At 39.7% G+C, this 13624-nt stretch overlaps 1 protein-coding gene across 1 annotated transcript in view; it reads left to right on the top strand.

The window, feature by feature from the left end:
* ANKFY1 (ankyrin repeat and FYVE domain containing 1) overlaps positions 1–13624 on the top strand; it is a 72062-nt gene that overhangs the window by 14233 nt on the left and 44205 nt on the right. Inside the window, exons 2-3 of the mRNA XM_068531613.1 lie at positions 2308–2500; positions 7105–7223. Coding sequence (XP_068387714.1) covers positions 2308–2500; positions 7105–7223 — 312 coding nt within the window. The remainder of the gene's footprint in view (positions 1–2307; positions 2501–7104; positions 7224–13624) is intronic.

Here is a 13624-nt window from a genome sequence, read left to right as displayed (position 1 = left end):
AACCATTCCTTTGTTTTTTAAGTGGGAAGGTCAGTTTTTGAGTTGGGGTAGGGTTAGAGTCAGGTGAGTGAACGGGAGACATCCAGGATTCCTCCCACATTTCTTCTTCAGGTTACTAGGATAGATGCTGGTGTCATTTATTAATATAGGGACCATACAAAGGAAGAGCAAATTTGCTGGAAGCTTTGTTTTGGGGATAGAGAATTTGACGTGCCTGTGGGCCGCTAGGGAGAAATGTCTGTCGGGCAGATGGATAGTTGAAGGTAAGAAGAGAGATCTGCACTAGAGAGACGGAGCTATGGATCACTGGCACTAGATTTTGGTATCAACCACAGACCAAAGATCTGCTGCCTTGGGAGATCACACAGTGGAGAAGAGGGCCAAGGATAGACCCCCTGGGGAGTGTCAGTGGTCAAGTGTTGGGAGGGATGCAGAGAAGCATGTGAAAGAGACAGAGCACCAGAATTGGAGAGAAGGTGGCATTGTGGTTGCTGAAAGAAGAGAAGAAAAGAGGGATGGACAGTAGTGTCCTGAGTCATGTAACAGAGGTGTGGGAGGAGACCCCCTGGCAAGTGTCTGTTGGGTTTGGCAATTAGAAGGTCATCAGTGAGAGGAGTTTCAAGGGAGTGGTGGGGACAGAAGGAGGGAGTGGCAGGGGAATAGTGGGTGAGGAAATGTGTGTGGTAGATAGAGCTGGAAGGGCAGAGGTGGGTCAGATGTGTGGAAGGAGAGTTTTGTTTTTATTAGGTACAGACCTGGACAGCTTTATGTGCTGATGAGAAGGACCCAGCTGAAGTTGCTGGAGGAGGGGGGGTTGATGATCAAGCAGAGGACCAGGGGAGAGTGATGGGTTTGGAGCAGAGGTGGAGGGATTAAGCTTGGATAGGAGGGAGATGGTCTCCCTGAGAAAGCCTGGGGTAGATGGGAGTAGTTGCTGGCCTGGTGGGGGTCGGTGGCAGTAGCTCAGTTTTCTCAAGACATTGGCCAAGAATGAGGCAGATGGGGTGGGAGATGGGCTTGAGGGCAGTGTCAAGATTTGGAATATCTGTGGTGGGGAGTAGGGGGTGGATGGACCGCAGCCCAGAGAATGACCATAGCAGCACTGTGGTTCCCTAGATACGATGATTTATGCATGGTTGCATGAATCCCCAAGACTCCAGGTAAAGGAAGAGAGAAGTCTCTTGACTGCTTGCATCCTCAGGGGAGTCTTCCCTGATGTCCCAAGTTAAATTTCTTTATTATAGGTTCTCATAGCTCTGTTCTTTTCTTCTAGTACTCATTAGAGTTGTAGTTTTGCATTTGGTTGTTGCAATTGTTATTTTAATTATAAAAATTTACCTTCCCCGGTAACTAAAAGCTCTGAGGAAAGATATGTCTGATTTTGCTTACCACTGTAGTGTCTGGCACCTCATAGCTACTCGGTAAATGTTTGTTGAATTTAATGAATCAAATACAGTGGTTCTCAACCTTTTAAATCTGCCCCAGCACACCTGTGGAATATTACTTGCTTCCCTCTGAACCATTATTGACTGCCCTGAGGCTTCCTGAGGGAGGGCAGGTGTCAGGTAGTGTGGGGTAGTGGTTAATAGATCACAGGCCCTGGAATGAGAATGCCTGGGCTCATATCCCAGCCCCGCCTCTCACCAGCTTCATGACCTTGGGCAAATTCTTAATCTGTGGCCCAGTGTCCTCATCTGAAAAGTGTGGCTAGTAATAGTACCTACCCCATGGGGTTGTCATGAATCTTGCATGAGAGTTCACGGAAAGCTTGTAGAACAGCATGTGATATGTAGAAGTTACTTATTACTACTAGTGGTTTGAAAAAGCCTCCCAAGTAATTTTGATAATCATTCCTGAGACTCCATATATTAAATATTGATCTTCAGGGAAACTGGGAAGGAATCCCTGGACTGTGATGGCACCCTGAAACAAAACCGTTCTTGGTCTTGTAGGAGTATCAATAAGAAATAGTAGGAATGTCACGTGACTACAGTTGACCATTGAACAACTCCAAGGGCTAGGAACACCTAGGTTCCGGAACGGTGGAAAATCTTCGTGTAATTTGTAGCCCTCCGTGACCTTGATTCCTCCATATCTTCGGATTCAGCCAACTGCGGATGGTGTAGTACTGTGTATATTTACTAATGAAACATATCTGTGTGTAAGTAGACCCACGCAGTTCAACCCCGTGTTCGAGGGTCAGCTGTAGTCCTTTTGGTAGCCATCCTGGCTGCAGGATGAGGGATGAGTGGATGCTGTCTGCTTTACACCTGCTGTGGTAAACCTGATTCTTTTTCTCCCTTGCAGAGGAGGTGGCCAAGTTGGAGAAGCACTTGATGCTTCTCCGACAGGAGTATGTCAAGCTGCAGAAGAAACTGGCAGAGACAGAGAAGAGATGCACCCTTTTGGCTGCGCAAGCAAACAAGGAAAGCAGCAAAGAGTCCTTCATCAGCCGCCTGCTGACGATTGTGGCCGAGCTCTACGAGCAGGAGCAGTATAGGTGAGCTCCTGGCCCTGGGCCAGCGTGGGGAAGCAAGCCCTTTGCTTTATTCCCAGGCCACATTGCAACTTCTCCTCTCTTATTGCCTTTCTTCCCAAGTTTATTTCTCTCTAATAGTTGACCAGCCTTTAGTCTCTGGAATGTAAGCCCCTTGAGGCAAGATTTTGTCTCTTTTGTTTGCTGCTTATATTCAGTACAGAGTATAGGACTGATGGTGATAGCATCGCTGGTATAGATAGGAATTAGCTTACAGGTCCAGGGATCCAGAGGGGAGAAGTCACTTTCTCTTGAGCTGGTCAAAGAGGGCATCTTGGAACTAGTGGGTAGTGTAGCATGATGGTTGAGGGTGGACTTTGGAGCCACACAGCCTGTGTTAGAAGCTCAGCTGGCCACTTACTATGTGACCTGGAGCTATATGACATGCCTCAGGCTCCTAATCTGTAAAATGGGGATAATAATACGACTGTTTACCTTAGGGTTGTTGTGAGGATTAAATTAATAAAATACTGTTTAAGCACTTAGAACAGCAGTCTAGCATATAGTAAGTGCTCGGTTTTTAATTGTTATTAAAACAGTATTGTTATTAAGTGAGTTTTGAGGTAAATGTTAAAGGCTGAGTAGGATTTAATAGATAAAGACAGTGATATTACTAGTAGAGGGAGTGGCTGAGAATAGGCTCAAACATGGGAAACATGTGGAGGATTTAGAGGACAGTGAGGGGCCCATTTTAGGGTTCTCGTCCATGTAGGGGAGCACTGGGAGAGGTGCGTAAGGTAGGGTGGATTGGGGATGCCAAGGTGAGGAATTTGGACTTGATCCTCTAGGAAGTGTGGAACAGTGTTTTTGAGTTACAGGACTATCATAATCAAAGTGGTGTTTTAGGCAGATTAGCCTGGTAACATCGTATAGATGAAATTATAAAGAGACGAGCAGCCATGATGTTGTCGTAAATAGTCCAGACCGGAAGTGATGAAGGACCGAGCTGGGATGCGGATGTGGAAAAGAAACATGGACATGAATGTATGTGGAAGAAAGGATTTACCTACTAGGGAGAAGGATGATTGGATTAGATGATTAAGTAAAATTTTGAAATTATGACATTTAAAATAGATCAAAATCCAGAATTGCCATCTACCATCTTAATCATTTCTAAAAGAAAAGAAAAATTTAATACCAAAAAAATAGGAAGTACATACTCTGAATAAAGGACAGGGCTTTCTTTAAATCTAATGGATGTATCTACTTGTAAAATATAGTTCATTGTCTTTTTTTCTTTTCCCCCTCCTCTTTTTCCCGTGGACAAGTGAAAACTTTGTTTCCATTGGCCCCAGAAAGCCTGGCATTTCTATTACAGACACAGCTCTCCCACTGTCCAAGGCTCTTACCCGTTAGAATTCCCATAATTTACTTTCTGTAATACGTAACAGTTGATTGCGTTCTTTCTTTTAAATTTTATTTTATTAATTAATTTATTTTTGGCTGCATTGGGTCTTTGTTGCTGTGCGCGGGCTTTCTCTAGTTGCAGTGAGAGGGGGCTGCTCTTCATTGGGGTGCGTGGGCTTCTCCTTGCAGTGGCTTCTTTTGTTGTAGAGCACGGGCTCTAGGCGTGCGGGCTACAGTAGTTGTGGCACGAGGGCTACAGTAGTTGTGGCACGAGGGCTACAGTAGTTGTGGCACGAGGGCTCAGTAGTTGTGGCTCGTGGGCTCTAGAGCACAGGCTCAGTAGTTGTGGAGCACGGGCTTAGTTGCTCCACGGCATGTGGGATCTTCCCGGACCAGGGCTCAAACCCATGTCCCCTGAATTGGCAGGCAGATTCTTAACCACTGCACCACCAGGGAAGTCCCTGATTGCATTCTTATACTGTAGTCCTTCTAGGAGACTGGGAATGAGACTGGGCAGTTTCCTCTTCTGGCCACTTTTTACCTGGTCGGCTATGGTATGATCCCATGGTTCTGGTGGGTCTCTCTTCCTCTTCTAAAACCTGTCCTTTATCAAAAGAAGGCCGAATACCTTTGTTATCTACAATTGATAATCAGATGAGGAATGGAGACTTCAAAGAGGACTTACCTTTTGAGATGGGATAAGTGAAACTGGAATACCAATTTCTGAAGCAGATGCTCTTTTACCAAGATGGGGGGGAAGAAAAAACTTTGTCCCATGAACATGCATTTTGTTGAATTTAAATAGTGTTTTTATGTGTATTTCAGTAATTGGAATAACTGAAGAGTTAGTGTTAAAATTTTTAAATTGAGCAATGTGGAAGAAATTGGTGCATTTCTTTTATTCTTAAGTTCAGGAGGAGGCTTTGGTCCCATAAGACAGTTAAAAATGATGGTTATATGTAGTTATTTACTACCATTCTTTTAACAAACAAGCTTATAATTTTTCCTATTAAAGTGTTTGATTGAGACACTCTAGCAAGAAGCTCTTTATTTATGTTTCCTCTCCAGTTGTTACATCCTAACATCCATATTTTAAAAGGAAATGCCTTTAATTGACTAGGATGAAATTTTTAAAAAATTGCTAGCCTCCTAATTGTTTCCGCATAGAGTCCTCATAGACTTGACCTGTCCAATTTTCCATTTTTGAATCATATTTTAAAAAATTATTATTATTAGAGATTATTAGTGAAATCCTTATATTTATTTCTCTTTGAGATGTTAAGACTACAAAAGAAAAAATTTTGACTTGATATTCATGAATAATAGTAGGAATTTTATAGAAACATTCATTTTTATAATTTTGTGGCTAAAGTCAGATTTGTGGCAGAAACAGTAAGCAGTGACTGTTCATTTACATTATTAGAATTTAATACTTTACAAATAAATTTATAGTTTAAAAATTATTTGTGCTTTGTTTTCATTATATTTTTAAACCTTATCATAGGATATGATATGAGACAGAGTTTTATGTTCCATTTTAAATAGAATATCAATTCTATTTCTTCTTTATTAATAGTGTTTTGTGTTAACAGTATTTTCTAATAGTTTGAAATAATAAGTACCCTATTACTCTTTTGATCTATTAGTTGCAACTTGGTTAGTTCTTTAATAGAAGTAGAATTGAGACACTTACATAATTATAAAGTATGTTCTAGACAGTGCTTTTGTGGGGTAAAATGTGTTTGCATCAAGCATTATATAGAAACAATATTCTGTTTGCATCTCCTTTTAAGTGGATGAGTCAATTCAGTCAATTCATGTAATAGTTTTTTTCTTTCTTTCTCTCTTTCTCTCTCTCTCCTCCCTCCCTCCCTTCTCTCTCTCCCTTTCTTTCTTTCTCTCTTTCTCTCTCCCTTTCTTTCTTTCTCTCTCCCTTTCTTTCTCTTTCTCTCTCTCCTCCCTCCCTCCCTCCCTCCCTTTCTCTCTCCCTTTCTTTCTTTCTCTTTTTCTCTTTCTTTCTTTCTTTCTTTCTTTCTTTCTCTCTCTCCCTTTCTTTCTTTCTCTCTTTCTCTCTCCCTTTCTTTCTTTCTCTCTCCCTTTCTTTCTCTCTTTCTCTCTCTCCTCCCTCCCTCCCTCCCTTTCTCTCTCCCTTTCTTTCTTTCTCTTTTTCCCTTTCTTTCTTTCTTTCTTTCTTTCTCTCTTTCTCTCTCTCTCCTCCCTCCCCTCCCTCTCGCTCTCCCTTTTTCTTTCTCTCTTTCTCTCTTTCTCTCTCTCTCTCTCTTTCTTTCTTTCTTCATGTAATAGTTTTTGTGTATTTAGTTTCTAAAAGCTTTCCAGCCTAACAAATTATTTTCAAGGGGAATATGAAACTAAAAAGACATGCAGATACAAGCAGGGTGATGCTGATTCGTGCCTGTGGATTGCTGCCAGCGTAGCCATCTGGCACGTGCTTGTGTCAGCCCAGTGGGTCACCCTTAGGTTTTTGTTAACTGCTCAGATGCTTTCCCACCTTGGCATTTGACATTTCAGAGTTAAAAATAAATAACTATTTGGAAAGCTCTTTTCATATAGTGGTAAGTCATACATATGGAAACATGTTTGAAAAAAAGATTTCTCTCACCCCATTTCTTTATAAATGGTTGAGTAAAAAATGGCCAATAATAGGTCTGAATGTTTTTGGTGAGAACAGGAGTGTAGATACTGGGTTTCATATTCTTGACTGCTTTGTCAAAGCTAATTTGCTCATGGTTTTTGGTTTAACCTTGCTTGAGCATTAGTATAGTGTGGAGCATTGCAGCACTGTAGTCTCAGAGCTGTTGTCACAGTCTTTAATCTTTCTGTCTCTCTCTCCTGATGATTAATCTTGATTTTTTTTTCTTCATAAAACCTCTTCTACTCTTTATGTGAATATTAATAATCCTATGTATCGATAACTTGTAGGTTCACCATCTTGTGGGTGACATTAGGGAATGTCTTTGAAAGCAGAACATCCCATGTGAACTAAAGCTAGCAGTTAGAAATAGAAAACGTGTCTAGCAACATATTGTAAATATGAGCCATCAGAATTCAGTGCTAGCATAGAGAAATAATTTTGCTGTGATTTTTTTTTTCTTTAGCAGATGTATGTCGATCAGTCAATACTCATATATTTATCAGCTGTGAATCCTAGCTATACCTAGTTATAATGATGTTTTATATCTGTGGGTATTTTTCTTCATCAGTGATCTGAAGATAAAGGTTGGGGGCAGGCACATCAATGCTCACAAGTTTGTCCTGGCGGCCCGCAGTGACAGCTGGAGTCTGGCCAGTTTGTCTTCCACCGAGGAGCTGGACCTGTCAGGTGAGCCTCTGACGGGCTGGGGACTCAAAACTCCCAGCACAAGAGCACTTGGCAGAAGGTTATGGTGTGTAATTTTGAAATATTTGTGGTTTAATGAACGTAGAATACTTTTCTTATAAATTGATGGTGACCATAAACTAGTTAAATTATTCGTGAATCAGTAGGTTGTACTTTGTGGACACTTCTGTTTAATATCTGGCTAATAAATCATAAATATTTGAGGATTTACAGTATTCTTATAATTTATAAAATAAGAATATTTATCAGAAACTCTTTTCATATAGTAGTATGTTATGAATATGGGAGCATGTGTAGAGAAAAATTTTTCTTCCACTCTAGAAAAAGTCCTGCTGCTGTTCAGTTGCTTAAAATTTAATCATAGTTGCCAAAATTACTTTTCCTGGTCTATAAGAACTGAATTCAGAAGTAACATTTATTTCAAAGAATAAGAATATTCTTTCTTTAACATCAAAGGATGACCATCAGTCTTCAGGATTTGAATACGTGCATTGAGCTGTTTAATGTTATTATTTAATTGTTTTATGCTAAAGTATGTTGTGTAGAATTTGGGTAAATATGGTGGTTAAGTAAACTTAAAAACATCGTTTTCAAAAGTTGATTTCAAAATTGCATTTTCACTTAGTACTTGCCTAACAGCTGCTTAAAAAAAATAAAAAGAGCAAATTTTGAATTTAATTCTGCTATTAATAATCAAGAGAATTATAACATGTGGTAAGGAGCATACCCAGGCATTAAGATATGAGTTACTTGCAGAAGTGATTGACTGTGTGGAAAGTCTGAATTATGTCTTTGTTCAAAAGGTTTGCCAATTCAGAAGGTACTGTTTTCCATGTGTAGTGTTAGGAACACTGAGATGATTATAACACCATCCTTGCCATACAGAGCTCATACTCTGTTGGAGGAAATGGGCTAATAACAAATCATTTAAGGCCAAGGCTGTATATACAGTAGTATAATGGCTTTATGTCTAAGGTACAGAAGAGACCAACTTGGGCTGATGAGGAACGTGTCAGAGGTGGCTAACACCTGAGCAGTGTTGCACAGGTTAAATAGGCATTTATCTCAAGAATTTAGGGGGTAGATGTCTGATGCTTCTCCACTGTGAGTGAACTCTGTCTCATGATCATTTCTAGGATTTAACCTGAGGTCCGTAATTCATAGCTGTAAACACACAAATATACATACATGCATATACAGGAGCATATGCATTCATGCCTATAACTAAAACATCTACTTGAGAAACGGTCTTTACTGGAAGGACACCAGTCCACATGATTGAAATCTGAGCAGTTTTTCTTTTTTAAAAGTAAAATCTTTTGAAGCCGTATATCTTTGACCCCATATAACACAATTATGGATAACTTTTAAAACCCATTGGATCATGAGGTGTTCTTCACAATGCATAATAGGATCTTGATTACATGAACAGATAGTTTGCCAAGACTAGTAGAGATAATAAAATATTGAAAATATACAACTTAGTTAGAAAAAAGTTTAGAATAAGTTACCACCTTTTGATACCTACAGTGTCAAAAATTGATGGTCCCAGCAGTTGCGAGGCTCATGAAATTGGCATTCTTGCACATTGCCAGTCACATTATAAATGGGTATGAAGGGTTTAGAAAGCAGTTAGACAGATGAGCTATAAAATAGTCATACTTTTTTTTTTTTTTACCTCATCATCTGACTTCTGTCAGATGGATTCTGTTATAGATAATTCAGACAGTGTAAATGTTTATCATGGTAAATGTAACTGTGAAACATTGAATACAACCAAAATGAATGAGTGGGAAAAATAAAATATGACTGCTCCCCAGAACAAACAAAATTACATAAGAACACAGAAAATTGCATTAATGTATGAAAAGCTTAAACATTGAACTTAAAATTTTGCTTTTACTTTTTTAGTACATTAGAACATTTAAGAGCTGCTTTAACACTATCTGTGACTATCTGACCACAAGATTGGATCACTGAGAAGCAGGAGATTTTCTAGAGTTTAGGAAGGTATAATGTTAATGCCTTTAAATGTCCCTGAACATGCCTCCTGCTGTAAATAATCGGCATGGTTTGATCCGGGCTACAAGGTTTGCTTTCAGGAGTGAGCGGCTGCAGAGTCAATGTTTCTGGTGGCTTTGGTAAATCAGGCATCTACTAAAATAGCTGTAGTGGAGCTTATGGTATCTTTTCTTTTTTTATTTTTTAAAAGGGTTTTTAAATTTTATTTATTTATTTTGGCTGCGTTGGGTCTTCGTTGCTGCGCACAGGCTTTCTCTAGTTGCGGCGAGCGGGGGCTACTCTTCGTTGCGTTGTGCGGGCTTCTCATTGTGGTGGCTTCTCTTGCTGCAGAGCACGGGCTCTAGGCGCGTGGGCGTCAGGAGTTGTGGCTCACAGGCTTAGTTGCTCCGCGGCATGTGGGATCTTCCCAGACCAGGGCTCAAACCCGTGGCCCCTGCATTGGCAGGCGTATTCTTAATCACTGCGCCACCAGGGAAGCCCATCTTTACTTTTCTTTATAAAGTTTATCTTTGAAGCGTATCTTTGAAGGGTTCCAAGGAGGTGGTTGCATTTGTGGACCTGTTCATGTTTGTGTGTTTTGTGCAGGGTCCTGCTGAGTTGCCTGGGTGGGCATGGGTGTGATTACCTAAATCTGAGCTTGCAGCAACTGAAACTGCCTAAGAAGCCTGTGTGTTATATACGATACCTGTAAGCACTACTGCCCATGGCTGCCTCACCCCTGAGGGAGATTGGAAATAGGCTCTTGTAAACAAGTGTATAAATAGCGTAAAAGCTGTGCTTTAAATGGTTGAATCTTTTCCACACTCATGAACTTAATAAAATCATTTTATGAATTTATTGGTATTTTGTTTCTTCAGAATTAGTCCATTAATATCACAAATGCTGAGTGGCAGGCACTTTTCAAGGTACTAGGGTTATAGCAGTGAACAAAATTAAATTCTTATTTGCATGGAACTTACATTCTTAGAGATTGACATCCTAAGTCTCACATTTTCTTTGGAGGTTCTTGTGTCACTGATATTTCTTAAAATTCAAAATAAGCACAACTTTAATTCTATTAATTGTTATAAGAATTTTAGCACATGTTGATGAAGATACAGTAGGCATTATATACCAAGTATTTAAAATGTATTTGGGTACATGAAAGTTTTCTTAAATCATACCTTGTTCAAAAAAGTAAAATATTTTCTGCTTGATAAGATGCAGTGACAAAGGCACAATCACTTCTGTAGGATTCTTGCCATAAATTCATGACCTCAATCTGATTATGGGAAAGCATCAAACTAACCCAAATTGAGGAACATTCCACAGAATAACTGGCCAGTATTACTCAAATATGTTAAGGTCATGAAAGATTAAGGAACTGTTAGAGATTGGAGGAGACTAAGGAGACATGATAATGAAATGCAGTGTGGTACCTCAATTGGATTCTGGCCCATAAAAAGGACATTACTGGGATAATTGGCAAAGTTTGTAATTAGTTAATAGTATTGTATCGGTCCTAATCACCTGGTTTTAATAATTGTGCTATGGTTATGTAAGATGCTAATATTAGGGGAAGATGGGTAGAGGGTATACGGGAACTCTACCACTGTTCTGTTAAGTCTGAAAAATTGTTTCAAAATATAAAGGTAAAAAGTATAAATTTGCTTTTTATTTATTGGTTATTTTAAGTATAAAGATGTTTATAAAGTTACTGACTGATCAACTGGGAAGAGAAAGAATATAACTGTTAGCTCAACACAGTACAACAAATCTTGATGCACGATATTTACTTCTTTATGAAGTAAAGCAGTTTGCTTCAGGCTAAATGGTTTGTTTATAGCCTCTCTATAGCACTTCAGTAATAGCAGCTGACACTGAGCAGTTCCAATGCCGTAGAATGGCTGTTTTGAAGCTATAATTTCTTGCATGCTTCCTCCAGCAAAGATCTTATGGTTCCCTGGCATGAGAGTCTATGGTGAGTCATTCCGCTTTCCTGGAATGTGTCCTGCGTCCTGTCAAGCCATTCCAAAAACAGAAAGCATCCTCCTTCCCTCCTTTTCAGTCCAGTTAGGAAAACTACGCACCAAAGCACAGACCTGGGAGGTTGCACACTGTGCAGTGGAAGGAGCATAGAGTCCCAGACTCTGTGCTCAGGCACACTAAGGTGCTCCAGCAAACGCACAGGGACAATAGTATCTGTTAGATACCATGTGAACTGCTAGTTCTAGGTTGTTCAGTTTCAGTATTTTGAAGATATCCATGGTTGTTTAAAATATGTCCATAAATTATTTGTTATTCCTCCCTTCAAAGGAGGATCCTGATTCCCCTCCTCTTAAGTATAGGCTGATTGAGCTTGTAAATGATAACATATTACTGCAGAGATAGGTTCTTAGAAGGCATTGTGAATTCTTCCTTGCTCTGTCTTTTGGATTGCTTACTTTGGAAGAAGTTCGCTGCTGTGTCATGAGGACACTCAAACAGCCTTGTGGCCTCCTGCTAACAGCTGAGACCCCCTCCCAGAGATTCTCTTAGAGCTTCAAATAATCTGTGTTATCTGGGTCATGTCCCCTTACTCAACCCTAACATGGCTTTTGTGTTTTTCTCTCTAATCTCTGTTTATGCTAGATTTGTCTGTGCGTTGGTTTAAAATAGTCTGTTTTAATAATAATCATAGGAAATTTTTGTATAGCAATTAACATGGGGTGGTAGTTTACAGGTATTATCTCATTTATCTTTAGAATAACACTTTGAGGTAAGTACTATTGTTTATTCCCTCTTATAGAGGAGGAATATATGGTCATCTACGTATTGAGCAATATATGCTTCCATCTATTGGCTAGTGTAAATAATGTTGCAGTGAATATTGGTGCACAAATCTCTCTTCAGGAGCCTGCTTTCAGTTCTCTTGGGTACATACCCAGAAGTGGAATTGCTGGATCATATAGTAGTTTTATTTTAAATTTTCGAGGAACTGTTTTCTATACGGTCTGCACCATTTTACATTTCCCCCAACAGTGCACAAGGGTTCCAGTTTCTCCACATCCTCACCAGTACTTGTTGTTTACTGTGTTTTGTTTTGTTTTGATAGAGGCTATTCTACCGGCTGTGAAGTGGTAAAGACTTGTTCGTTATGTTTAGTTTGCAGTAGTTTGCTGATGATGTATCTAGATATGATTTTCTTCTTGTTTAGGGTACTCTGATCTTGAATCTAAAAATTTAGGTCTGTCACCAAATTAGGAAAGGACCATCATTTCTTCAATATTTTTCTTCCTTGATCTCTTCTCTCTTTCTGAGACTCCAATGACACATACTAGACCCTTTGTTACTATCCAACAGGTCTCTTTGAGGCTCTCTTTTTTTTTCCTCCCAACCTTTTTTTTTTTCTGTTCTTCAGATAGGATAAATTCTACTGATCTATCTTCAAGTTTACTGACTTTTTGCACTGCTGTTTTCATTCTGCTCTTGAGCCCACTGAGTATGTTTTTATTATACATATCATATTTTTCATTTCTATAATTTCTATTTGTTTCTTATAGTTTATATGCTGAAAATTTTTCTTTTAGTTTCAAGTGTGTTTTCCTTTACCTTCTGGAGCACAGTTATACTAGATGTTTTCAAGTCTTTCATAAGTTCAATATCTGGGTCATCTTGACGTTAGCATCTGTTGGTTGTCTTTTCCCTTGAAAAATGGTCATATTTTCCAGATGTTTTTCTTTATCAGATGGTTTTGAATTGTATCCTGGACATTGCCATTATGTTGTGTAGACTTTGGTCCTGTGTCATCCTCTGGAAAATGCTAAGTCTCCTTAGGTGGAAACTGCAGGTTCGGTTTCACCTTCTGTGGGTGGTGGTTCAAATATCACTTCAGTTCTTAAAGCTGGGCTAGGAGTGTTCCATGCATCAGTGGCTTAGAGGCCTATAGCCTGAGGCCTATGTGGCTTCGTACACAGAATTAGGAGATCTCCTTCTCTGGTTCTCTTCACTCTGGGATTCTCCCCTGACCCTTCAGCGCCCTTGGGGCTCCTTTTCCTGGTTCATCTGACCAGAAAGGTGGAGTTTTAGGCGTCCTCGTGGTCACTATGGCAGTGTTCCTCCTGGACAGGTTTACCCTCGGGACAAAGCCATAAAGGGAAAAAAAACAATGGAGAAGCTCGTCCAGTGCAAGTGCTTCTTCAAGGTTTGCCTCCCCCTACAATTCAGATGCTTTTGTTTACTTTCAGAATCCTCTGGTAGCTGTTTTTGGTACACTGTCTACAGTTTTTAGCTATAATCAGTTAAAATAGCATGGGTTGTCACACTGCCATAACAGAACTAGACCCTCTATCCTTTTATTCCTTTTTGACGCTGGGATTATTTAGAAGTACGGTATGAGGTTT

Source organism: Eschrichtius robustus, chromosome 20 (genome assembly GCF_028021215.1).
Source record: "Eschrichtius robustus isolate mEscRob2 chromosome 20, mEscRob2.pri, whole genome shotgun sequence".
Taxonomy (NCBI): Eukaryota; Metazoa; Chordata; class Mammalia; order Artiodactyla; family Eschrichtiidae; genus Eschrichtius; species Eschrichtius robustus.
Note: the sequence above shows the minus strand (reverse complement) of the source record. Positions and strands in the feature narration are given on the sequence as shown.